The sequence below is a fragment of the Meles meles genome, chromosome 13 (genome assembly GCF_922984935.1).
Source record: "Meles meles chromosome 13, mMelMel3.1 paternal haplotype, whole genome shotgun sequence".
Lineage (NCBI taxonomy): Eukaryota > Metazoa > Chordata > Mammalia > Carnivora > Mustelidae > Meles > Meles meles.
The window spans coordinates 48,686,941-48,713,584 of NC_060078.1; the positions used below are offsets into that span (position 1 = coordinate 48,686,941).

Genomic DNA, 26,644 nt, shown 5'->3' on the forward strand with positions numbered 1-26,644 from the left:
GATCATCTGGTTGGCCCTTAGTCCCCACGTTTGCGAAGGAACTACTAGGAGATGTTGAAAAGTATGAAACATGTTTCTTATCTAGACCTTAAAGCATGTGCTCTAAGGGTTGCTCTGCAGAACCCTGGTGCTCACACACACGCGCACACACACACGGAAACAATATAACTGTTTCTTCAGATCACCCATTCACTGAGACTGCTTTTGAATAATGTGTCTGCTCTTCCTTGTGACAATCCCATGAACCAAAAGACCCCTTTTAGAAACAAATACCATTTTGCAAATCTTTGAAGGATGTCTGATTGAAATTTCTTTGTTCATGCTAGGTTAACTGTCACTTCCCTCGCCCAGTGGCCCAGAACTGACCTGCCTGCCCACTTCCCTCCTATCTGCCTCCCTTTCCCTCCTCTTCCCTCCCTTCATTTAAAACAAATGTATATTTATCACCTATTCTGCCACCAGGCTGCTGAGCATGGTGTGGCCGTGTCTCTGTGCCGGGTGTCTGGGGACCACCGCCTCCCCAGTACCCCCCTGCCCCTGCCCCGCACACTGTAGGCGCTGGGTGCTGTGCTGGGACCGGCGCCGCTGAATCCTTGTCGCCTTCCAAGACCTTTTACGTCATCTGCTTGGAATCTCGGGAAAGTTCATGTGGTGGGGATGCCAGGAGTCCTCAGTGATGCTTCTGGAATGAACCCGGCTTCCCCTGCAGGGAGCACAGAGCGGCATTGTTTCCTGAAGGGCTCTGTATCTCCTGCTGCCCAGCACCCAGCCCCAAGACACACAGAGAAGGCGGCCCACGGCTCCTGCTATTCCCATCTTGAGGGTTGGCAGCCTTGCCTTCCCTCTACCTCCGGAGCGATCTCGCCCGGGGGTTGGGATCTAGGGCTACCTCCAACACCTGCCTTGGATCTGCTCTTAACCAACACTCCCATGGGATTGTTCAGAGCCGGGTTGTTGCATCAGAGATGGGATGGATGATGAGTCCTTGCTGAGTGCTGGGCCCTCCTTGTCTGGAGAAGAGAAGCCCATTGGCTTTTGGGGCCGAAGCAGCCTTATGTGAAGTGGGACTGATGGTCTCTTTCGGGGAAAGCACCAGGATTTCCCCACTCTGTGCTGGCTTGAGGCAGCGTGAGCTTCATTTGCACCTTCCTCAAGGATCTGCAGGATCCACGCCCCTTGATGGTCCCAGAAGCCTAGCTACCGTGGGGAAGTCTGGTCATGCCTTGAAGCCCTGACCTGTGATGACCCCCAGCTTCTGGGGGGCCCTCAGGTATCAGGAAACTCCAGGCAGGGCTGTCAATCTCCTCAGGCCCGTTGCTGAGTGTCCCTCAGGCTGGAAGGAGTGACTCAGAACAGGCTGGTGTCTGCGAGAGAAGGCAGGAAGATAGGGGCTTTTGGGGGAGGGATGATAGGGGTGGTGTCAGAGGTGGTCTCCTCCGGCTCGCTGTCCCCATCATCCAGGTCCTCAGTGAGAGACGGGATGATTCTGACCGTACTGTCCTCAAAGTGCACCTGCTTCTTCTTGACCAGCGAGTCAGCTGGCTCCAAGGTCAGTCCTGTCAGGGTATCTGGGCACTGGAGGGCACCGGGTTTCTTGGCCCCTTTCAGTATGCTCTTCATGTGGACAAAGAGGGAGCCAGGCCCATCTTTGAAGGCACCATGGAAGGTGTAGGTTTGCTCGGTGTCCCCAGAGCCGGTGGTGCTCACGGCACTGCTGGAGGGGTCCGTATACTGCTCAGGGGAGGCCAGCACCTCCGGGGAGGCCTTGCTCTTCTTCCGCTTGCTCAGCAGGAAGTAGGCCAGGCCAGTGATGATCAGCATGGAGCCTGGAAGGATGAGGGAGGTCAGGAGGCTGGACGTGAGCTGGGGAGGAGTCAGACAGAATGCTGTCCGAGCCCACCATTCCAGAGGGCATGCTCAGGCTCCCCGGGCTCTAGCCTGTGCCACTGACTTGTTCTCGCACATTCTCTTTTGATTCAGGGCCAGGTCTGCTGTCTGGCTAAGGGATGTCCATGGAGCCAGCGCAGCAGAGGGCCCTCCTCCTGACTGTTAGCCAGGAAGCCCTGTGCCTGAGGCCCCTGCCTGTAGATAGCTGCCCCGGGGCCACCTGCTTGTCCTCTCATCACCATCCCTAGCTTCTGTGTTAGGACCTCGTGTTGGGCCAGACCTGCAGTGCCTGCCGTGGGTCTGCACTCTGTTCTGGATACTGGGCTCCACCTGCGGAACTGGGCTTCCTTCCATTCCCAGAAGCGGAGAGATGTTCCTTCCTCAACTTTCCCAGGAAAGATGGAGGAAAGTGTAAATCTTACTGGGTGGGGCTGGCCTAGCACGGGTCCCTCTCTTGATTGCACCCTCCCTCCCCTCGCCCCTCCTCTCTCCCCGTCTCCAGCCTAGAAGTCTCTCTGCCTCAGGCTGAGATTGCTGCCCTGGTTCTCCTGCCTGCAGGCCCGCCCTACCCCGAGGAAGCCTCTGGGTGTCTCTCCTTTAAAGAGTGGGAGGTTGTGGCTCGCCCGGGCCTCATCGTTGCTGAATCCTCTGGAGTCCACCAAGGACTGAGCAGAGTGGCTTTGAGACGCTATGACAGGTACATTAAGAGACACCACAGGAAGGCAGAGGAGGCTCTGCCTTCCCACTTTGTCTCCCTGCACACTGGGCTTCCCGGCATTTTAGGCCGGTCACGAGGAGGGACGGGTTTTCACAGCTAGGGAGTGGGAAGAGAAGGGTGCTAGCAGAAGGGCTGTGGGCAAAACCCAGGGGTGGGAGCACAGTGCCCTGGCTTCACGCTGACTAGCACGGACTATGAGGTGGGAGGGAAGATGATGAGGCTTGGAGGGTCCGCCGGGGTCCCCTCACGGCATGCCCCAAACCAGGCTGAGGAGTTTAGACTGGAATGGGTAGGCACTGGGAGACATGGGAGGGTTTGGACAGAGAATTGGCCATCTCATACCCTCCAAAGGCCCAGACCACACGTCGGCATTAGAGGAAAGTTCTCTGTTTGTGGGTGCAGCCTTTGGGCCTACGTGAAGGGACATTTCTGCTACTTTATCAATGTGAAGAATGTCTGACCCCACCTCATTCCCGTGATCTAGGCCAGAGAAGTCAGTGGGGCCGGGAGTGTGTGTGTGTGTGTGGAGGTTCAGCCCCTCCTTCTCAGAGCTCACCTGTGGTAGGGCTTCCTCCCTCCACTAACTCCTGGAGCTCCTACCTGGGATGGTCACATGCCAGACCAGGACGGGATGGAGAAAGCAGGCCACAGACAGCAGAATGTACGCCAGGAACTTCTGGAAGCAGCCCAACCAGTGGGCTTTCTCCCTTGCTCTGTAGGCCAGGGACTCTGGTTGACACCTGGCAGCAGGGGGATAGGGGTGGGGCGGAGTCCAGGATTAGCAGGAAACAGGAAACAACCCAGAAAAGCCCCAGGACGTGGGAAGCTATTGGAGGCTGGGATCGGTTCCTGTTGTGCCCATGTTCTCTTTAGTGGCCTCTGGCCGAACACTTCCCAGGGGCTGGAGTCCTCATCATGGGTCCCACAGTTAGAGATCTTGCCTGAGTCCTTCGAGAGGGCCCACAATTTTTCTGAAAGGCAGCCTCACCTGGTCTTTCTGTCAAGGGTGAAGGGAGCTCAATGATACCAGTATTCAGCAAAGTCAGTGGGAAGGAGAATAGGAGACTCAGGGGCCCTTTGAGAGGTCCGCAGTGGAGTGGAGGAGGCACGCAGTCTGGGAAACAGCTGGCTGGGATAGCTGTGTACACTGGGCACTGCACAAGCTGCTTTGACCCCCTGAGTGAACAGGCCAGAATCCAGCTCCACCTGGCTCACAGAGCCTCGCCTAGGCATAAGATGGCATCAGCCCTAGAGGGGCCTCTTTTTAAAGAAGGGATCATTTCCCTTTTTTTTTTTTTTTTTTAATTTTATTTGACAGAGAGAAATCACAACTAGACAGAGAGGCAGGCAGAGAGAGAGGAGGAAGCAGGCTCCCCGCGGAGCAGAGAGCCCGATGTGGGGCTCGATCCCAGGACCCTGAGATCATGACCTGAGCCGAAGGCAGAGGCTTTAACCCACTGAGCCACCCAGGCTAGGGGGGGCCTCTTTTTAAACTGGCCCTCAGTTTAAAAGGTCCCTTTATAAACAGGCCCTTTTTAAACAGGCAGATGCCTGATGCGGATCCCGTTTCCTCAGCGCTCTTGCCTCCGAGTTTCAGAGAAGGAAATGGCTTGCCTTAGGGTCATCTCCTTCATCCTATGAATTGGTCTGTCCAGGCTAGTCTGGGGGCAGTGGCCAGGGCTGGAGGACGATGGTCTGGTTGAGAGCACTGCCCTCTTCCTGTAAACCATAGCCATGGCTCATTAGTGCCCTCTGGTGGACATTGTTTTGTGACCAGACCCTGGCTGGGAGAGGAGGGAGTCTGGAACAGAGTGAAATGCCCCTTTGGGTTCAGGGCTCCTCCCTCCCCTGTCCCAGAGAAGTTGCAAAGATCCCTTGACTGTGCCATTCATCAGAAAGGAAGAAGCCTTTTGCTTCAGGGCTGGTGACCTTGGGAGGCAGCTGATAGCCTTGCAACGTACTGGGACAGCTGGATTTGAGGCCTGGCTCTTTCTCTGATTACCTAGAGACACTATTGAGGTTCTGAGAGCTGTGGTCCAGGGACAGCCCTTGGCCACACTGATTACAGTGTTTAGGAACTGAGCACTGCTGGACAGCAAGTATGGGCCTCTGTGACCATGTGGCTTCCCAAGGGGATCCTTACGGCCCCTGACTTATGCCTGGGTCCTAGCAGGAAAAGAACCAGTTCTGCAGTCTAGTTCGGCTGCCTCCAAGACCATCCGACCTTCCGCAGGGTCCTCCCCTCTCCATGGGTGCCTGGGATGGCAGGTGCAGCTACGGGCTGTTCTTGGAGGCGGGAATGGACTCTGCAGGGGCTTCTGGGTGGGAACGGGCCCTAGGTGGATGCTTCACTCTGCTCCCCTGGTTGGGAGCAGAGAAGGGGGACCACTGAGTTCTGCGGGACTGAGCCCGTGTCCGGGCAGAGTCTGGCTGTGTGGGTGGGGGAGGGCAGCCGTCGCGGCTGCTTCGGGAGCAGGACCTCACCTGGGCTGTGGCCTCACAGGTGGTGGTATGTGGGGGCGCCTGGGGCTAGGAGTAGACTACTTACTGGAAGCAGATGGCAAGCAGCTGAGCCACAAAGTACGCCCCTTCACACACGGAGACGGCAGCTCCTATGAACCTATGGTGGAGACAAGGAAGGGAGGTCTAGATCCCTCTGATCTGCCCTTCGCTCTTCCAGAGCCTCTTTCTCCCTGCCTCTGGGGCTCCTGGCCATCTCCCGCCTACAGACTGACCAGGAGGTTCCTGACCTAATGTGGCCCCCCAACCGGCATCTGCCAGGAGATACCTCCATGCCAGGGCCTATGCTGGGTCAGGCCTCAGTGGGCAGGTGCCAGCCAGGGCCCAAAGATGGGTGCAGGAGTGTAGGCCACAGGAGGACATTGTCTTGACCCTGGCCCCCTGTGTGGCCACTAGAAGGCACGTCCTTCTACTACCATCACTACATTCGCTGCTTCGTTGTGCGAACTTGAAGGCTGGATCTGTTCCAGATCCCTTTCCTTCTCCCTCTTTTCCCACTGTCCAAAAGTCTCTGGTCTCACCTATATGACCTGAGTTTGGATACTGCCCCCTTGACGTCTACACTTGTCTCCCCTTTTCTGCCTCTCTAACTCCCTGCCCTCCCTTCTCCCTCTCCTGCTCTTCCTCTCAGTCCCCACTGGCTGCCCTGAGGGCTCCCTCTGAATGGAACTGTAGTCTTCCCAATCCACATTGCTTCAAAAACTCCTCATGTTCCAAGTGTGGTCCAGGGAATTTCCAATCAGAATCTTCTGGGAAATATGTGAAATCAAAGATTCCTGGGCTAGCCTCAGACTTTATATATCAGAATCTTTGGGAATGGAACTTACATGTTTTATTGGAGAGTCATATAAAATTGAAATTTCTTAGCATGCTTTTAAAGCCTTACATGAAAATCCATAGTCTTCTGACTACAGAGGAAGTTACCAGGTGCCACAGGGACTTTGCACAAGCTAGCCCTTCTTGAAAGGACTCCTCTTTCCTCCTTTTGTCTGTCTTGTGATCTCTTGCTTCTCCGTGTTTTACTGTGTGACCTGAGCTACCAGCCTGTGAACTCCCCTTGTCACTTCCTTCCCTAATTCTTCCCTGGAGCCCAGGCGCACTCTGGGAATGACTTATTATTAAGTGCTTCATGGATATCACTGGAGTGAATGAATGAGTGAAAGGAGAGGCTTCCTCACAGGGGAAGGTGTCTTGGGGCCACAGTTTCTTTAGGAACCTGGGCATTGTGCCTGTTACTGATCAGCTGTGTGCCTAAGGCAAGGGGCTTGACCTCTCTGTGCTTCAGTGTCCTCATCTCTAAACTGACGGAATTACAGTGCTTCAGCAATAAAATTGTTAAAAGGTCACAATGAGCTGATGTTTGGAAAACCCTTCTAATGGGACACATATTGCTCATTTTGTAAATGTTAGTTATTATCATTTTTTGGTCTCTCTTCATAAGCATTTATGTACTTAATCCCTATTCTCTCCTACTCTTTTTGTCTCCCAGCATCTCCCTAACACTTACTCCTCAGCTTTCAAATGGAATATCCACATTTATATAACGAGCACTGTGCACCGAGTGTGTTCCAAGGGCTTCACCAATATCAATTCATTTAGTCCTTCTAACAGTTTTATGATTGAAGCACTGTACTAACCCTCAGCCTACAGCTAAGGGCTCCGAGGCACAGAAAGGTCAAGCTCCTTGCTGTGGTCACACAGCATATTAGTAGCAGGGGCAAGATTTGAATCCAGCCCTTAGACTCCAGAGCCTGTGTTTCTAACAAGCACACTGGGGCATGTGGTTTATAAAACAAGCATCATATCTTTTTCTAGATCCTGGGATGGGGGACAAGGAGGAAACTGAGGCTTGGGCTATAGAGTGACTCTCCAGGGGTCCTGTCTGGTGCTGTAGACACTGTGCCTCTCTAGGCCAGGAAGGTCTGGTCACTCAGGTGGGGCAGCAAATCCAAGCCAAGAGCCCTGCTGTGATAGCAGGAACCCACAAACCGAGGCCTCTTCCCTGGGGCGCCACACCAGCCGTACAGACCCTTCAGCCAGTGGTGTGGCTGGTGTTTGTGGGTGAGTGTGAGGAAGGCCGTGAGAGGCCCCGTGGGAAGGAGAAAGATGGGAGAGGAAGCTGGTGTGCAGAGAAGTGGGGAAGAACAAGAAGAAAGCCCATGAGAGCTCAGCACCTATGGGAGCCTACTCTGAGCCTTGGCCCCTGCCAGATCCCAGAGACACTGGGGAGGGCGTGACAGTGACACAGGAGTGTGCTACAGTCAAGGAACACCCTGAGCATGGGGGTACACAGAGGCAGGGGTCTGAGATCTGCGGGAGAGACTGCGTGTGTGTGCAAGGGAGAAAGATGATGGAGGTGGGAGGAGGGGAGGAGGGAGGCAGAGCATTGAGATGACCCTTGAGGAGTGGGTGGGGATGAGTGCAGGAGGAACAGAAAGGACGAAGTGGGGGCAGGCAGGCAGGCAGGGGCTCCCATCCCTGCAGCTATGGAGCACTGCACGGGGGAGAATATAAACTAGCTCAGAGCGAGGGCTGGGGGCACCTGAGGCTGGAAATCAAGTCTTCTAGGACTGGACCACCGAGTGACTAGAGGGGCTTGGTGTCCCCTCCCCTCAGGACAGGGACAGAGCAGTCAGGGAGGAGCAGGGCTCTGGGCAAAACGCAGTTTGCATTAAGTGGCTGTCAACCTGACCTGTTATAGGGGGACAATCACACCTCCCTCATACTTGAAGTGATGTTTGTGGGGAAGCTAGGTAGAGGGAGGAGGAGAAGACGAAGCCCAGGCTGGTTTCTGGATTCCGGGGGAACAGGCTCAGAAAGACATGGAAGGAAGAGAAGTCGCTTGTAGGCATCAGGGGCTCCAGGCTCAGGGCAGGCTTCCCAGGGTAGAATGCCAGGGGTGAACATCAGGCTTTGGGGACATCGAGGTGGGTGGTAAGTCACCCTGGGTGCTCAATGCAGTGAGCAAGGGCTTGGAGGTGAGGTGAGGCAGGGGAATCTGAGAAAGAGTCAGAGGCTCCTGAGGTGGAAGTTGAGTGACAAGAAATAAAACGGAGGCCAGGAGATGGCAGAGGAATATGGCCTGGAGGCCGTGGCCGTGGTTGAAGTTTCCAGAGCAGCCCTGTGTTTCTAGGTGGCGAATTTTGTGGCAGAGTGGAAATGAGCTGGGCGGGTGGCAGAGGGTTGGGAGATGGTGCGGGCGATCCACACAACAAATCAAAGAGCTGCCCTGGGCAGGGGAAGCCCGGATGAGGGTGCGTGTGGGTGGGGAGGCGGCAGCTTGGTGAGCCCGCAGGAGAGAGCACAGGTGCCCCGTGTCCCTCAGGAGCTGGCAGACCCTCTCCCCCCAGGGTGTCCTCCCTCTTCAGGCCACCACTACACAGTGACTATCTCCCGTTGGCCGGCATTTGTGGAGGCTGCTGGCCGGGAAGAAAGGACAGAGGCTAGGGAACTAAATGGACCCAGGCCCGACTCTGGGCCTTGTTGCTCATGAGTTTGTTGGTGCGGGCTGAGCTGCTTACTCCCTCTAAATCTTCTAATCTGAAAACCTAGGACAGTATGCCCTTCCACAATGCTGTCGGAGTTAAAGGACACACGTGTTTTTCTGTGCCTGGCATATAGAAGGGCTCAGACATAGAGTCTTTGGAGCTGATTCCTCTCTCTCTGAAACAAACTTGGTTCATGTTTGCTGAACAAAGAGATGATTGAAAAGATAGATGGGTGGATAGATGGCTGGCTGGATAGATGGTAGTGGCTGGCTGGGTGGGTGAGTAGATGGACAGATGGACAGATGGATGGATGGAGGGATGGATGGATGGATGGATGGATGGGAGGATGGGTGTGTGGGTAGAAGGATGGAATAATGATCTGACCAAAGCCCTGCCCAAACCAGAGAATACCCTAGAAGTCCCCTCTAGGGCTCCCACCAGTGGGATGTGATGGAGTTAGTATGGAAAATGGGTGTGGGCTACTCTGTGTTAGTGGGGCAGCCTCAGGGTGAGCCGGACCAGAACATGCCAGCAGGGAAGGGCACATGCACACATACTCACAGCAAATAGAAAGCCAGGCTTTTGAACTGCCCCTGGAGGAAGGTCTCAGTGCCCACGCCGATCAACACTAAGAGGGGAAGAGGAGAGGGGAGGGTGGGCCTGGGCGCTCCGGCCACACGGTGGCCCTGTGGAAAGTTCCCTGGCTGCATAGTGAGCCTCCTCCCTGGGGACTAAGAGCCAGAGAGGCTCTTCTCCAGGCACAGGGATTAGTGGCTGGGAAAATGCAAGGGAACAAGGAGCCTTCTGGTTTGGTCTCTGGAAACCAGATGGGTTTCAGCAGAACCCCAGAGGTCTTTTACTCCAGCTCCCAGATCGCAGATGCCTTTCCTCCTCTGCCCACATCGGCCATGCCTCATGCCCCCAGAGACGGCATATGCTCCCAGGCCTCCAGCCCCTCGGTTCCACAGCAGTCATGGCTTCAAGGGTCCTCACTGCCCTGCAGTGAGGCCATGCCCATATGTGCTGTGGGTCTGGGTTCAGTGCTTGGCCATGGGTAGGACCTCCCCAACCCCAGTTGCCCGGATCACTGTTAGAGCTGTTTCTGTGACCCCATTTTCACTTGCTGTTTTGGTAGCTGTATCACACACTCCTGGCTCCTTGTTTTGGACCCAGTGCTGGCTGAGCCCCTGAGGGCTTGCTCTGACACGAGAAGCTGATCAGGTTCGTCCTTCTTCCTTCTTCCTGCCCCTTCTTGGCTTTTGGGGTTTGTGCGCAAGTACTCAACCTTCCATTTGTCCAGAGTGAATATTGTCTTGGACCCAGCTTTCCAGACTTGCTGGCTCCGGGCTGTCTCCTCACAGGGATTCCCTTGCTCTCCCTGCTTTACTCAATGAGTTGTGGCTCCAACACCATCCTTTCACCAATGGAAACATTCCATGGACAGCACTGACGGGTCCTGAAACCTTCCTCCAGGGCTGCATTGCCCACTAACTAGAATTCTTTCTGCTCCTAACAGTATGCATCCTCCATTTCTCTCTCGGGTCAGCGGACACCCTCTGGTAGTGGCCGCATTGTGGCTTTCTCCAGTCTCCCTCCCAGAAAATCAAAGATGGCAACGCTAGGCTGTCGTGTTTGACTGCCTGTGTGTGGCCGTTCATCTCTGATGTTCAGGAGGCTGCTTCCTTGGGTCTGATGACTCTTCTCCCTGGCAGACACCCAATAAACTTCCATCCCTGGTGTCCTGAGCCTTTTCTCCATGTGGAAATGCTCCCTCCCGAGAAGCCGTGTGAGGACCTACACTGAGGCCACCGGCACCTCCCCCCTCACTTCTGAGAGGACTGGATTGTGGACGTACCTCAGGGAGCAGGGCACAGGGTGCTTCAGTCTAGGAAGGGAGGGGAGGTGCCTAAGTATGCTTGGTGAGGGAAGGTTCCGGGGCTCCCCTGGGCTTGGTCTAGAGCCATGGAGGACACTGCCTCTGCCCTCTTCATGTTCTAGGTGTTCACACTTGTGCCAGGAGTGGCACTCCCCTCACAGGAGTGAGGGGCCGGGAGTGCTGAGCAGCCACAGACCCTTCCAGAGGGTCAGCATGACCTACAGAGCACTTAATGCTTTATACACGATGGTCATGCTTATACTCACTCCTCTCAGCAGCCCGAAACACAGGCACCTCTGTACTTCCTATTTTACTGTGGAAAATAAGGCTCAGTCAGTCACCATGCCCTGTTCTTCCAAGGACACGCCAGAAAGTAAAGGACCTGCAGACCAAACTTGAGACTCTGGTTCCAGGTGGCTGACCATTTCCTGGTTTCCACTGTCTATCTCTGTGTGTGTGTGAGTGTGTGTGCATGTGAAATGTGTGCCTATGTGCGTGGGGGGTGTGTGTGTGTGTGTTCTACAGGCAAATGCCCATCTATTTAGTTTTCACTAACTATCCTGTCCTGTTCTCAGCACTTAGCACTTATTAACTTTTTAAATCCTCACAATAGTCCTATGTGAAAGTCTTATGTTATCCTCATTTTACGGGAGGGAAACTGAGGATAGGCAAAACCAACCTGCCAACCTGGGCCATTCCAGCATTTCAGTCTCACATCTGCCGGTTAAAAGCTGAGTCTCTCAGTCTCTCTGACCCTCAGGTTCCACCTTACCCCTCTTGTGCATGATGGTTATAAGGATTCAGTTAACTGACTAGTGCCAAGCCCCTTACAGGTGCTCAGTCCCTTGCACACATTCCTGGGTGTGGAGAGCAGTCTTCGGAGATTTGCATGGCCTTGCGGTGAGTGACCAGCAGGTGGCAGGAAAGGGTCTTGGGAACTGAGTCCTTTACCGGGATTTGTTTGGCACTCTTACTCTGATGCCTTCTGATGGAAACAAAAGGTCTATAGTCAAAGGGGCATTCTAGGAATGCTGTAGGGGCAGCACTGGTTTGCAGTTAAAAAAACAAACCCATGAAACAGCAGAGAAGAGAGAGAGCTGGGCTGGAATCCCCGTTTTTGTGAGTTCTTACCTTGGTAACCATGGGTAAGCACTAAGCACAGAAGGGGGCTATGGGCAGTCCTTGTGAGCCGAGGCCAGGGAGTGGGTCTTGAAATATCAGCGTCCACAGGATGGGCAGGGAGGGCCTTCAGTGTTTTGGGGAGGCTGAGCGACATGTTCAGATTGGCGATTCAGAAAGCGATCTAACCCCGGGCTACAGGGTAAGAGGCTTTGGTGATATTTGGCTGAGAGGAAGCAGCAGATGGGGAGGAAGTGACCATGCTCCGGGTGCTCCTGGCCTCCCGGTGTCCCAGCACACTGGTCACTGGCTCCTTTGTTGGCCTGGCCTGAAGCAAAGCTCTGGTCACGGCTCCTGATGGTGTGCCCAGGACCTTGTTCACCTGTTTTAATACGCGGGTGCTAGTAGGCACAGGAGATCAGGAGGGGAGATTGGTTCTGCCTGGGAGCTCCGACAAGCTCTCCAGGCACAGAGAATGGCCAGCCTTGCCATTGCAACTTAGTTTCCGTTTTTTGTTTGTTTGTTTGTTTGTTTTCCGGGGTAGTGGAAGGTGGCGGCGTAGGAACCGAAGGTGTCTGGGTTCGGAAGCCCCCTGGGTGTGCCAGCCCAACTACCTCTCAAGGAAGTCCCAGCACGTGCGGCACACGGCATCCCACCTCCCGCCCCCATGCACCTTAGGTAGTCTGGACCGCATCCCTCAAGGTGGGAATCCTCAACCCCCTGTTATTTATGGAAACATCCCAGCAAGCCTCCTGGAGGTGCAGCGCCGGGCCCAGGGCAGGCTGGTGGAAAGGCGGCAGAGGGAAGCGGAAGCAGGACTGATTTTCAGGGGGCTCCAGGAACCCCCAGCGGAGGAGCACTGTGGTGTGAGTCGTGCTGGTGAGGAGCACATTTCCTGGTGGCCTTCATGTGAATGGGGGGTGTCACATGCATGAGACCCTCGTTGCCATGGGCACTGGACTGCCGCGTCCTCCAAGCCTAAAGGAGAATGGAGTTTTGTAACGTCTGCCACAGAACGGCTAATGCCCGCCTCACAGCCTCAGGGTGCTTCCTGGTGCCTAAGGTGCGGGTTGTGGTGACGGCCCCTCTGCCCCCCAACCTGAGCAGGTCAGAAGTAGCCCCAGACCAATCTCCTTGCCCAGGGCCGTTCCACTCAGCCATCCAAGAGTCGTTCCGGTCGGCCAGGGTCCAGAGTCCCCAGCGGTCAGCCTGCACTCTCGTTCATGGCACAGCCTGTGCGCCGGGCCTGGTAAAGCACGGCGCTGCCAGGGAACTATGCGCTGGAGCGACTGTCATGGACCCAGGAAATGAAGAGGCGTGGAGGGTGGGACAGGGCCCAGCAAACACGCTGAATGCAGGCTCCATTCTGCCTGGGAACCAGGACAGCTCCACTGAGAAGGAAGGCAAGGCGAAGTCAGGGGCCGGAGCTGCATGAACAAGAGCCCAGAACAGCATGAATGAGAGTCTGGAGCTGCTGCCGCGGTTCTGTGGGCTTCTCCGTGCAGTTCCTGTAACTGGGCAAGGTCACGGGTTCTACCTGGGGCAGCGACAGTGTGACTTCCCGGGCCCACACCCTCAAGTCTTTTTGCACCTTGCAACTTCCTCCTGTCCCTCCGAGGGAGCCAAGTCCACGGAGAAAGCTGTGCCCCGCGGTTCTGGGGGAAACCCTATTCCCACAGTCTGGGTGCCGACAAGTACCCTGGGCATTAGGCCTGCTTCTGCGAGAACTTACTCTCCTCCTAGCACTTATCTCCCCAAAGGCCTCCTGGGCTTCTGAACATCACATCAGCGGCCATGACTAAGGTAAGTGAGCTAGGAATGGTCTCCTTGTGAAGGTATTCCTGCTGATCCTGGGGGCAGCAACAGTCCCAGAGACCAGACTGGTAATCTAATTGCTGGGCTCTCTGGCAGAAAATGGGAATTGGCCCCCCATGTACTTAGTACTGTTAGGTGAGAGAAATACCCCTAACTATAGCAATGCAATTTGGGGTTTTGTTGTTAGAATAGGGTGCATTAGATGGAAGCTGACCACAAATTCTTTGCAACTCGTCTCATCAAGAGGTGGAGTCTAATTCCCTTCTGTTTGAATGGGGGCTGGTCTTAGTGACTCTTGCCCAATAGAATGATCCAGACTTACACTGCAGTTCACAAAGAACTTCTGCCCAGCCCTCTTCAAATGCTGGTTCTGGGACAGCCACTCCCTCTGTAAGAAGTCTGATGCTTCTGAGACCACCATGTGTGAGGAAGCCCAAGTGAGCCATGGAGAGAGAATGCTAGAGAGAGAGAAAGAGAGAGAGAGAGAGATTCATGACCAGCCCCCCGCTGGCTCAGCCCTCTCCACCAGGCATAGATATGTCAGTGAGGAAGTTTCTAGACGACATCCCAGCCCCAGCAGGTACGAAGTGGAGAAGAACTGATGAGCTAAACCAATAGTCAGAAGCAAAGCTCCAGATGTTCGGCTCTAGATGCTCCATTGCAGCCCCCCACCTGAGATCTCCACCCTCATGTGGCTGAGTTGTCTCCACTGCTTTCTGCCTGAATTCCTGAGCCACAACATTTCAAGCATAATAAAATTGATGTAGCCTTACATCACTAAAGTTTGAAGTAGTTTTATTCTGCAGCCACAGATAACTGAAAAGCAGCTTATCCTATCTTCTTAACTACCTGAGATTTTTGGCCCAGAAGTTCCTTTGTCTGGTCTGGTCTATATTCTGACTCTCAGCAGGGAGCGTGTCCCCAAGACCCCTTGGGCCTCTGGCCCTTGTCACTGGTCCCCAGCTTGATTGTCAGAAACCTATGGGCTCCTAGGTCCTGCAGCACCTCTCCTCCTGCTCAAATTCAGGCACAGTCTGGGAGATGCAGTCTCCTAGGAGTGGGGTGGTGTCTGGGGACTACTTCTGGGCTGTAGAATCCTATTGGCGGTATAATATCTTAGGATTTCACACAGGATCAGCGAGGCTCTGCCTCATCCAAAGTAGCTCCCTTCTACAGATTCATTTTACAGAGAGTCCCAGTGGAAAAAGTGAGGAAAGCAAAAGTTGAGACCCCCTCCTGCAGGAGGATTTTGTGAATTGCATCCAGAATTTCCCCCAGCCAACCGCGGGGGCCACAGCCATGAACGCTGCTAGTCTGCTGTTCTCACTGACCTGTGCTGGAAACGAGAGGACTTTGGAAGGCACCGGAGTTCCACATGACCCAGAAACAGAACTTCAAGATGGTTTGACTGAGGGTCTGGAGTATCCTAAAATGTTTTTTTTTTTTTTTTTTTTTTCCCCAAGGGACTAGTTTCCAGAACTGGGGCATTTCAGAAGCCAGAAAAAGAGCACAATGTGTGGTCTTAAATTGGAAGGGGAAGTGGTAGGTGAAGGATGGGACTGGTGTGTGAGAAGAGGTTTGGTCATCCTGTGCCCTGCGTGTCTGTCGCCCCAGGACTGCAAAGGTAGACACCTGCTCTCCCGGAGGCTTCCTGTCGACCCCATGGATGAGAAAGGGTACAGCCCTTGCTTTGTGGAGTTGGACCCGGGAACTTTGCCCACTTTCCAGAATTAGGCAGGGTTGTCTGTAAGACACAGAGAAGTTGTGGCATCTGGCAGAGCCAGGACAAGGGGGAGGTCAGCAGGGCCCCTGGGCACAAAAATTTAAAGAGGCACTCAACGTCCACATAAGGAGATAAGGAGACAATTCACTCCTAGTGCTGACCAGTGATAGCATTGGCCCCTTTGTGACCAGGAGACTGAGTGCCTGCAGCCCTGGCATCTGGCGATGTTCATGGCCCAGGGTTTGGGAGCCTCTAAGCTACTTGTGGAGTCCGGCCTGTACTTCTGGTCCTCCAGGCAGCCTGGTGGGTAGCTCTGAAACTCTGCCTTTGAAGGACTCTGGTTCAGTGTGATCTGGGCAATCAGGATCAATAATTCACTCCAACAAATGACCCTGAGGCCTTTTCCCAGAGCTGGGCGTGGAGACAGAGGAGCTGACGGTTTGAGGGTGGAAATGAATGCCATACATGTCTCCAGAATCAGGGCTTCATTATAATCAATTCTCCATAAGAAAACAGTTGCCCCCAAGAGCAGCCTTGATTCCTAGATGTGTTGGGTTTTGCACTGTAGGTGGGAGGGGTGCTGGGCAGAGCGGCTATGTAACCATTTTTATACCACCATTAAGCTGCCCGTTGATACCTTCCATCCCTCCCTGTTTTCTGTCCCTCGGGTTCCTGTTATTCCTTGTCCCAGGCCAACAGAACCACATTAGGAGCCCACCCCAGTGCAGTCCACCCCTGCATATCCCCCCCCCCCGGGAGGCTGCTTCCTTGGTGCTCATTAGAGTGAACTCTTCCTCCACTAGAATTTATGGACGAGATTGGCCTCCTCACCTTGTCCCTTCCCTCTAGTCTCTGTCCCTCCTGTCTGGGACAAGGAACAGCTTTCTCTTCTCCCAGGGCTTTTTTCTGAATGGTTTGTTCTAGTTTAGGTTAGCAGGGATCAGAGGTGCTGGACTGAGACCCTGTGGCACACCACCTTCTCAGCCTCCTCCTGGGCGTCCTGAAGCTCTGGAAGCTTTGAGGGTGCTGTGCTGTAGCAGAGAGAACGTGAGGCTTGATCAGGAAAGCTGAGTCCTGGTTCCTCAAGCAATCATCACTCTCATCTGCTTCCTCTTCCAGAAAATGGGGATAATAAAAGCTTGCATCAATGACTGTAAACATTCAGTCTTAGTAAATTATAGAGTGTTGTGCAAATTTAGATGATGGCTAATAGAATTATCAGGAGAGGAAGCTTGTTCCTGCCTGAGAGAGGCAAGCACTCTCAAGGGGGAGAAGAGGGTTTATTCTCATCCTTTCCTTCCATTAATACACATTTTTATGGTGGCTAAAGAGCTTTTATCTATACACTGATGCTTATTCATTGATTTTCCTGTCTTAGGTCCCTTCTGCGGGCCTGACTGGGATATCAGTAGTCCAAAGCCCCATCCATTTCAATGTCTCTCGTGTCCTGTCCTCTGTGTAACCTGCGAGGGACGCCAAGGACTTAGGGCCAACGTGCTCACGAGGATGTGGCCTGTCCGTGGTGCTGACTGCCGAGGGGCTCTCCTGGCAGCCTCCGGGCTCGTGCTGCTTTTGTGCCCAGACTGACCTCATGGTTGGCTGTAGGTTGTCAGTTCTGACTCCATAGCTGGGTTGAGTTTTGATATCCATCTTACATTCAGTGCAGTGCCCTGGGGGCCACAGAGGTCACTTTTCATGCCAGACAGTGATCTTGGCTCCGGATGCCCTGGGAGAATGTTGAGAATGTCATGTTCACTGCAGCTGAGGGCAGCCCCATAACTCATCCTGTTACATTTATGGCTCTTCTTCATCCTCAAGAATGGTGTGCTTCCTACTAGTCTTAGGGTCTGTAAGGACATCTCAGGTAAGGATATACCACCTGATGACAATGACTGGGGATGGTTTAGGTTCTGAAAGGGTCGTGGCTGGTTGTAGAGGTAAAAGCTAGATTTGCATCATTTCTAGGAACATGAAGGTGCTGGAGCCAGTTGCTAAGAGTCCATGGAGATTAGAAGGTAGTAGCTGTAGATTTCTTAACTCAGGAGAAACTGTGGCTTCTAGATATTCAAGTAGAAGAGATTTTAGATTATAGCATGGCACTCAGTACACCTAACACCTCCCACAAGCCTGTGTGGGGAGAATTTCTTGAAGGCTAGAGAATGCACCAATGGGGAGTCTCTAACCTTGATTCTCTAAACATGAGTTATACACCAAGGTTGGCCAGCCAGGAGATTTGTTTTTCTTGGCCTTTCAGAAGGCCTTGTGGTAGTGTGCAGTAATGCCCCTCTCCATGTCCACACTCTCTGTTATGTGATTTTGCTAAAGTGAAGTCTGTTTCCCCACCCCTTGAATCTGAGCTCAGCAATGTGATGTGCTATGGGCAAGAGGATGTTATCAGGCATCATGCAAGCAAAGGTAGGAAGTGGGCTCTTTCCTGCCTCTGCCATTATCATGCACATCTAGCTGAGCCAACCTGCCAGAACATGAGGGACACAGAAAGCAGAATAGTTCTTGTTTCCTGGTAATACTACCTTCCCACACTTCCATTCACCCCCAGACAGCCACTGATCTGCTTTCAGACACTAGAGATCAGTTTAAATCCTCTAGAAGTTTATAAAAATGGAATCATACAGCATGTACTCTTTTTTGGCTGTCTACTTTCATTCGTATAATTATTTTGAGGTTTATCCATCTGGTAGCATCTATCAGTAGTTATGCCTTTCTGTTGCTAAGTACTATGGATAGACCTTCGTTAGTTTATAACTCATCTGCTGATGGGCATTTAGGTTTTCTCTAGCTTCTGACCATTACAAATAAAGATGCTATGGACATTCATGTACAATTTTTGTATGGACATTTGCTTACTTTTCTCTTGGGTAGAAATAGCTAGGAGTGGAATGTTTGGATCATATGGTAGGTATATGTTTAAGTTTTTAAGAAACTGCCAAATTGTTCCCAAAGTGAGTGCACCATTTTACATCACCATCAGTAGTTTATGAGAGTTCCCCATCCTTGCCAGCATTGAGCACTTCGTATGATGTGTCTTTATTTGTTTATTTATTTATTTATTGATGTGTCTTTATTTTAAGCCATTCTAATAGTATGTAGTAGTATCTCATTTTATTTTGATTTGCATTTTCTTGATGACTGATGATACGGAACATCTTTTCTTGGGCTTATTTGCCATCGTAGCTCTTTGTTAACTTGTTTTTTTTCATTCTGTTAACATTATATTTTAAAAAGTGCAGTTTTTAATTTTGATAGCTTGCAAATTATCAGTTTGTTCTTTTATGCGCTGAAAGTTTGATATTGTAAATAAGAAATGGCTGCCTAACTCATTACTTAGAGTTTATCTGATTATCTAAAAGTTTTGTAGTTTTCAGGGTGCCTGGATAGCTCAGTCAGTTAAGCATCCAACTTTTGATTTAGGCTCAGGTCATGACCTCAGGATCTTGGGATCCAGCCCTGAGTTGGGTTCTAGGTTCAGCGCAGAGTCGGCTTGTCCCTCTCCTTTTATTCTTCCCCAGCTCTCTGTCTCTGTCTCTGTCTCTCTCTTAAATAAATAAATAAAATCTTTAGGAAAAAATAAAAGTTTTATAGTTTTAGGTTTCACTTTTAGGTCTATAATCAATTTTTTGTCTTTTTTGTGTATGGTACAAGATGTAGATAGACATTCATTTTTTGGTAAATGGATATTGCTCAGTACAATTTGTTGAAAAAGTTATCCTTTCTACACTAAATTTTCTCCACACTTTTTTCAAAAGTCTGTTGTTTATATATGTGTAGGTCTATTTCTGGGCTCTATCCTGTTGCATTAATTTATTTATTTTTCTTTGTGTCCATACTGTAGTGTCTTGATTTCTGTAGACTTAAAATAAGTGTTAAAATCAGGTAGTGTTAACGTCCTTTGCTCTTTGTTTACAAAATTGTTTTGGTTATATTAAGACCTTTGCATTTCCATGTCAATTTTAGAAACAGCCTTCAAGTTTTAGAAAAAACTGTTGGAATTTTGACTAGGATTGCATTTAAACTGTATAGCAGTTTTGGGAAGAATTGACATCTAAACAATGTTAAGTCTTCTGACCCATGAGCAAGATATATTTTTCCATTTATTTAGGTCTTTTTATTACCTCTCATCAATTTTTTTTTTTTAGTTTCCAGTGTACAGGTTTTTATTTACACTTTTGGGGTCAGATTCACCCCCAAGTATTTCATATTTTTGATGCTATTATACATTGTCTTTCAAATTTTTCATTTTCTTATTTTTTTGTTGCTAGTATATTGAAATATGATTGGTTGTTGTATATTGATTTTGTTTTCTGCAACTTACTGAACCCTTTATTAGTTCTAGCAGCTTTTCTGGTAGATTCCATCAGATTTTCCATAGATGACCATGTCATCTGTGAATAACAAGTTTTTCTTCTTCTTTGCTGATCTGTATGCATTTTATTTCTTTCTCTTGCCTTATCATACTCATTAGAATCGTTAATACAACATTGTCTAGAAAAGATGATAGTAGACATCTTTGTCTTATTACTGATTTAGGAAAAGAACATCTGATCTTTTACTTGTAAATAGTTGTAGGGTTTTTTAGTAGATGCTCTTTATAGGCTGAGAAAGTTTTCTTCTCTTTCCAGTTTGGTGATAGTTTTTGTCATGACACAACTCTGAATTTTGTCAAATGCCCTCTCTGTACCTATTTTCATAATAGAAGCTTTTCTTTTTTAGTTTGTTAACATGGTCAGTTATATTGATTGATTTTCAAATATTAAAGCAACCTTAATATTTCACTTGTTTATGATATACTACCCCCTTGGCATTTATTTATTTATTTATTTATTTATTTTTGATGTGCTAAAACATTGTTTGGACTTTTACATCTGTGTTTTGAGGGATGTATGTCTGTAATTTCCTTATGATGCTTTTGTATGGTCTTGGTATTAGAGTGATGAGTTCTATAGAGTGAGTTGAAAATAACCTTTCTTTTTAAGACTTCAGGAAAGGTTGCGTAGCATAGATCGTGTGCCAATATGCTACTTTTTGGTGATGATGTCACTTACAATCCTGCACGTTCACTGATACTACTGAGGACATTTTCTCTAACACAGAATAGCATTTTTCTTATAAAGACCCACAGGGGAAATTTCTTCCGGGTCTTGATTTCAGGTCAAAGTATTTGCCCAAGGTATTTGCTTCTTATTCTTTCTCACATTCAGAAAGAATGCATCTGCTCACCCTTACAAGTGACAGCTTTCCTGGTGCCAGAAATAATAACTGAACCTCCAGATAATCATAAGCCATGTTTCTTCATCAGACCTTCTCCTGGCCTCCGTAATCTAGGAAGGTTCAGGGGGAGCCCACAGAAATTTCTCTTTCCTCAGCATCTGCCACTGGCATGTAAGGACAATCCTTTTTGATAATAGCCCTCTTCAGATGGTTGTTCAGAACTGAGGACAATTTTAAGAGAATTGTCAGCTCATTAAAAAAAAATGAGGCTACCATCTTCCTTCTGATTTGGTCACTACATGTAGTATAGAAATAACCCAATTTCCTTGGGCTGATCCTAATGAACCATCCTTAAATTGTGAAGGAAAATGTTACTCAGTGGAAGACCACATTCTAACTCCTTCCTCACTTTGCAGCTTTAAGGGTCATACATTGCCTTGTTCCTTTCCTCTGGTCTTCCTTCTTTTTCCATCTCACAGGAAGAGCCCATCACTCATGCTATACAGTCCCTGAGTTCTACACATTCCTTTAAAAATTAACCAGCACTGACTGAGGATCTATGTGCCTGGCAGTTTTTGCTTTAGTCATTGTTTTTTTGAATGCTCATAACCCCAAAAGGTAGGTACCCTCACTATCCCCATTCCACAGGTGAAAAAACTGATGCTTAAAGTGGCTAGGTAACATGCCTAAGGTCACACAGCTAGTAATTAGTAGAGACGGACACAAATTGACCCCTCCAAACTCTACACTTCAGAGAATCATGCTAGGATGTGTAATTTCTGGCTTGTTTCCTTGGTTGGACCTTGTGCTTCTCAAGGGGAGGGGTCACACCACCACAGAGTGGGGACTCAGCAAATGTTTGCTGAATAAATGAATCCTAAATGGTGTTACAGATTTCTTGTTCTAAATACAGGCATAAGGAAGTAAAGAAAAAGTGTTTGAACCAAATCATATGATATTTCAGTGAGAGTGGAACAGAGGTAGGGATATTTTATTTACTTATTAGGACAATCAGATCGGAAAAGAAAAGCAGTCAACATCCATTTGGAGGATCTGAAAACAATGTGGTCTTGCTTGGGTAATAAATCCACTTGTGGACATGTTGAAGTGCACGAAGCTTCCTTAGATGGCAGAAAATGGTCACGGGGATACACATTTAAGAAGGATGGAAATTAGCGTGGAGGGCCTAAATGGTTGTCTCAGAAGCATTAGTTTTGTGTTGTTTTTTTTTTAAGACTTTGATAGGGCTAAGGTCAAACTATGAATTTCCTCTACTCTTCAGTACTCTTTAAAAAGTAAAGGGTTTAAATGCTTCTTTTGTCTTAGGCTGTATTAATAAACAAAATCTCCATTTCGAACTGAGTATTGGTAAGGAAAGGGGCTGTTGGGAATGCCGTGCTGTCCTTTTGTAGAGAAGAGGTTAATGGGTCAAAAACCTGGAACAAAACAAAACCCCTAAGTGATTCCAGGTCGATCTAAAATCATTGATTTGTGAGAAAGAGCACATTAGCCTGACAAGCAGGGCTCATTCTAAATGGCCTTGTCTCAATGCTGGCCCATTTCCTTGCTGGCTGTGTGGTACCCTTCTCTTTGGAGCAGTGTGCAGACAGTCCCCGGATACACCACTGCCTCACTCACTTGTGAGTGGGCAGACCGGACCTCCAATACCAGAGCCGCTTTCTGCGGGCCAAGCTACATGGATATTCTGAGCTTCAGTTTCCTCATGGGTAAAATACGTCTAAGATCAGCATTTGGCCCTCATAGACACGGGCAGGGCTTTAGCAAGATCATGACTTCCTCTCACTGTTGTCAGTTATGCATCTCTGGACCCATAAATGGAAGGTCCTGCCCTAGTTCCCTCTGGAAATGTGAGCAGGTTTGTCTGTCCTCTGATGAGGTCCAGGAATGGATTTGGCTGGATGGTTATGGTAGTGTCAGTCAAAGTCTACACGGTAACTACTCAGAGAGAGAAAATGAACATCTGGATCAAATATCAGAGTCTTTAGACTTTGGAAGTATTTGGTCATGCTTCCTATGCTGCGTTTAACTGTGCCCAATCTCAGCGTGACCCCCCCCTGCCTGAGCCTGTGTATGGTATGGCCTCAGACAAGGCTCTGTGGGTATTGTATCCTGCATCTTGGGATTGCCAAACCAGAGAAAGACATGTCCTTTAGCCCGATTTGGGTGGAGGACACACTGTTTAAGAGAAAGGTTCTCAGGAATAGACCCTCATCAGTTAGAAACTTGCCTCTCTGCTTCCTGGTTGTGAGACCCTGGACAAGATGTTTCACCAAGCTTCAGTGTTTCCCCACATACAGTGGGGGTGATGATGAGTGTAATGAGGCTTCAAAGGGTAATTATGAGGCTGAAAGAAAATGTTACATCTAAGCCAAGGAGCACAGGGCTTGGTCACATAACGTTCATTATCAACTATTACCCAAGGGTTGAGCTGGAAGAGTGAAGAAAGCCCTCAAGTGCTGGCAGTGAGAAGCCTCATTCTTGAGCCTCCTTGCCCCAAGAAAAGTCACAGAGGTCTCACAGCGGACACAGTGGGTTCTTTCCATTCTCCTCCCCACAGGCTTGGGGCTAGGGCTGAGGAGTGAGGAGCAAGCACAGGGAGATTCTCCCTCCGGGATTAAGAGGATTGCGGAAGTTCAAAGGGAAGCCAATCCTGCCTTCCAAGAATAGGTATGGAGACCAGTCCTGTAAGACAGAGAAGGGGTACTCTGTGCCTCTGTGTTCCCGTCCCAGTAAAACCTATTCCCAGGTTCTCTTCTGATGGTTGGTTTGTAGTGAAAATAAATCACAGGGCCACGCATTCTCTGGGGCCTGAGTCTCCAACTCAGGATGTCACAGCCCCACCTTTATGTGGACACAGTGAGAACCTGCTTTGAGGGTTGGACAAGTGGGTGTCTAACATCTGGACAGGGAGGCGTGGAGCGCTCACAATCTGTGTGCAGTTCCCTAGTTGTGTTTGCTTCTTTGGGTGACTCCTGGAGCCCCATCTCAGCAGGAGGGACACCAGTGGTCACACATGTGTGCACGCATCCACACACATGTGCACACACACATACACACACACAGCCTTCTATACCAGGGAGGTAATGCAAATGAGTGAAGCTGGCCAAGTGTAAGACAAATGTTGTGAGAAGGTCTGTGATTATTTGGAAACCTTATGAATGGCTCAAAGTCGTAAAACGAGTCTCATGGGAGAGAATCTTCTAATTTTAGAAACACTTCAGCTGGGTGCTCTCTGCTTGTGGCTTGTCTACCTCTGTTTAGCAGCGGTACTGCTCGTCAGTGCCCACTGGTGGTGAGGGCTGGGCATGGGGGTGGGGCAGCAATGGCCCATGGGACCCCTGGACTTCCTGATGAAGCTTCATCCAGAGTGGCTGGGAGGCGAAGAAGAGATAAACTCGGCCACTGGGCCACCGCCACTAGGCCTTGCCATTCTGGTGGAGTCTCCTGGGGTCTGGTACACTTGGGCCTCTACCGGTCCCAGATCCCATCTGCAGAGGAAAAGGGGATTCAGGGAAGAGGCTGCCGGATTGGCAGCTCCCTCGTCTCTGCTGGTGACACTCTGAGCAACCTTGCGCCACATGCTTTTTCTAGCTTCTGGAGAACTACACTTCTCATAGAAGGACCAGGGCTACCTTAGGTCTCCTGGGGTTTCTGCAAAGTGACACCCTCTGTCTCAAGCCTTATTTCCAATCTATAGCAGTGCTACTGTAAATGAGGCCTGGATTTCTCAACAGAGATTTCAATAACAAGGGGCTTAAGGGAATAAGGAATTTGCAAATCTTAAACCCTGGAAACAGGCCAGGAGTTTAGTGACGCTGGAAGAAACTTGAGATTTGCCCAAGAGCCCCGAAGACCCTCTCTCTAGCTTCCCACTTGCTCCCAGCACTCTAGAAGGCTCCAACAAGATTATTGGAAAGCCTGGCCATTAAAAGGCAACTCGTGGCCTATTTTTAGCCTGGATCCTATATCAAAACCAAACGGAAGACTCATCTTCAGCATTAACAGTGGCCCTATGCACAGAGATAAGAGTTGTGGTTAAGAGTAACTGTGTGTGTGTGTGTGTGTGTGTGCGCGCGTTCGGCCCACTCGCGCACCAACCCTTCCACTGGCTGAGATATATCAGACTTTTAAGCTGTCTTTTGCAAGGCTATTAGGAAAATAGATATATCTTAAAACAGCTTCCTGAGAGGAGGCAGGCCTCAGCTCTGGGCAGACTGTAGCAGGGGGAGCTATCTCCAAGATACCTGAGAGCTGAAAAAGGTACATTTTACCTACCTGGAAACCAAGGCCTAAGGAGAGCAGGGTGGGCTCAAGATCAGCATGGTAGATTGTGGTTTACCTTCGGAAGTTGTGCACCTTGGCAGTCATTCCCTTGCATGTAGGTGACAAGGTGGTTCTGGCAGAGGCTGGAACAGGTTCCCCAATCAGCCCATTTACTGAGGTCAAGGAACGGGGCCATTTACTCAGGGCCCTCTGGAGAGCAATTCCAGACCCTTCCTGGTGTCCACTGGGCAGGGTTTCTGACTCTGGGAAGCAGGGAGTTCCTTGACCAGAGTCCTGGTCTTTTCAAAAGTTGGGGCCCCTGGGCTCCAGACTAGCTGTCCCTCTGATCTGCAGGGTGACCTTGGGCAAGGTCGCTGCCTCTATTTGGGCTCAGATGCTCCATCTTGCAATAGAATGAATGTCATTAGACCTTCCCCAACAGCTAACTTCTTGTGCTGGAGACCTAGATGCTAGAAGAGCCCACCAGCCAGCCATCCCACCGAGCTCAGAACCAGGTCATGTGGGCTTCTCCCAAGAGGTTTATGGGCTCAGTTTCATGGAGCTCTGCTCATTCCATGCATCCTTGATCCTCCAAAACACCTGGCCAGCAGGTCCAGATTGGAAAGTACCATCCTAGAGGGACTGGTTGGCTCTCCCAAGGTCAGACATCAGCAAATGACAGGGTGGGGGCTGGAACCAGCACAGCTGGAGTCCTGAGCTGGGGGACATTTCTTACTTGCCAAGACTCATAGTGGATGTTGTCCAGTGGCAAGGAAGGACTTGGCGAGCAATGTGCGTCTCTTCCTTATGCCCAAGCGACAGTGGAGCCTAGAGATGAGAGCTCAGAATACTGCCTTCTCACTTTCCACACACAGACCCTGACCATGTAGGAGATCTCAGGGGGCCAAAGGTTGGCATCTACACTGGGGAAGGGAGCAGGCAGAACTCAGGATAGTGGCTGTTCTGGTTCTGCTCTGAGAGTCGAGCAGCCCTGTGATCAGGCAGAGTGAGGGAGAGAAGCCCAGGATAGGGAGCCATTCTACCTCAGAGCCATGGCGTGTTCTTGAGGTCAGACCACAGAAAGGGGGACTGGATTTCTATGGGACTTTCTGTCAATGGCAGGGGGAGTGGGGCAAGGGAAGCCTGGGATCTCCATGTCCAGTGCTGGACTTCAGCCTGTCCCAAGTGCCGGGAATTCTCTTTCCTTGAAATGGAACTGTGGTTTGAGTAAAACATGACAAGCTCTGTTGACCGGCTTCATAAATATACAGTGAAGCATCCAACTCTCACATTTGCCTGGTCGTCTATACCTTCAGCTTCTGCTCTCACCTCCACCTTACAATAACCCTCAAGGAGGTAGGGGAGACCCTCTCTACTTGTTTTGCAGATGAGGACACTGAGGGCTCCCTAGGTCACATGGGTGGGGGCCAGCCAAGTGGAGATCCAGCACCAGGCTCCCTCACCTAGGCTCACTCCACTGCACCTGCTGCTGCCCTGCAGAGCAGTTTCTGGAGGCATTGGGAAGAAAAGTGAAGGCAGATGTGGCCAGATGTGTCCATCTGTCCCCAGCCTGCTGGCTCCCACCCCTTGAGCAACCTTGTCTGCTGTACCCAGTGCCCAGGGGACTGCAGCTGGGAGGCGGGGTCTTACCTGCAGCGGTGGTGATGCCCAAGAGCCGGCAGGTGTATTCCAGACCAGTCCAGAACTTTTGCAGCTTCATGGTGCCAGGGTTGAGGGCAGGGTCCCAGTAGGGCAGGCAGCAGAGACTCCGGCCTGAGATGCTCCTTGATGCCCGTGTGCAGGGGGAGGCTGTGGCTGTCGGCTCTGGGCCCCCGTGCCCTGGGGCCCTGCCTTCCAAACCAGTCTTGGCCACCACGGCCTGGCTGAGGTGTGAATAGGGCTCACCTTCCCGGCTCTGCTGCCTATGCCCTTGCCAGACGCTTAGCTTAATCATTACCTTGGAAGAATGCCCCTGCTGCTCCGTGCAG

The 26,644-nt window shown here is 50.6% G+C and overlaps 1 protein-coding gene across 4 annotated transcripts; it reads right to left on the minus strand.

Moving 5' to 3' along the window:
- Positions 1-417: 417 nt before the first annotated feature.
- TMEM72 (transmembrane protein 72) lies at positions 418-26,644 on the minus strand. Of its 4 annotated transcripts, none has more exons than XM_046026268.1 (5): positions 26,307-26,644; positions 9,175-9,241; positions 5,154-5,225; positions 3,206-3,345; positions 418-1,826 (listed from the first exon to the last, which is right to left on the minus strand). In XM_046026268.1, exons 1-5 carry the CDS (start codon positions 26,608-26,610, stop codon positions 1,348-1,350), a joined length of 1,062 nt encoding a protein of 353 aa, XP_045882224.1. In that variant the 5' UTR covers positions 26,611-26,644; the 3' UTR covers positions 418-1,347. The 4 variants fall into 4 exon arrangements, with proteins under 4 accessions (XP_045882224.1, XP_045882227.1, XP_045882226.1 ...); XM_046026271.1 differs by lacking the exon at positions 26,307-26,644 and adding an exon at positions 24,669-24,697; XM_046026270.1 differs by lacking the exon at positions 26,307-26,644 and adding an exon at positions 13,746-13,858.

Bases quoted from the DNA above. Each gene is read 5' to 3' on its own strand.
- TMEM72 (XM_046026268.1), bottom strand. From the start codon at position 26,610: ATGATTAAGCTAAGCGTCTGGCAAGGGCATAGGCAGCAGAGCCGGGAA. The intron at 3,346-5,153 runs GTAAGTAGTCTA...CCCTGCTGCCAG, and splicing joins CTGCTTGCCATCTGCTTCCA to GTGTCAACCAGAGTCCCTGG. The intron at 1,827-3,205 runs GTAGGAGCTCCA...TCATCCTTCCAG, and splicing joins CTGGCATGTGACCATCCCAG to GCTCCATGCTGATCATCACT.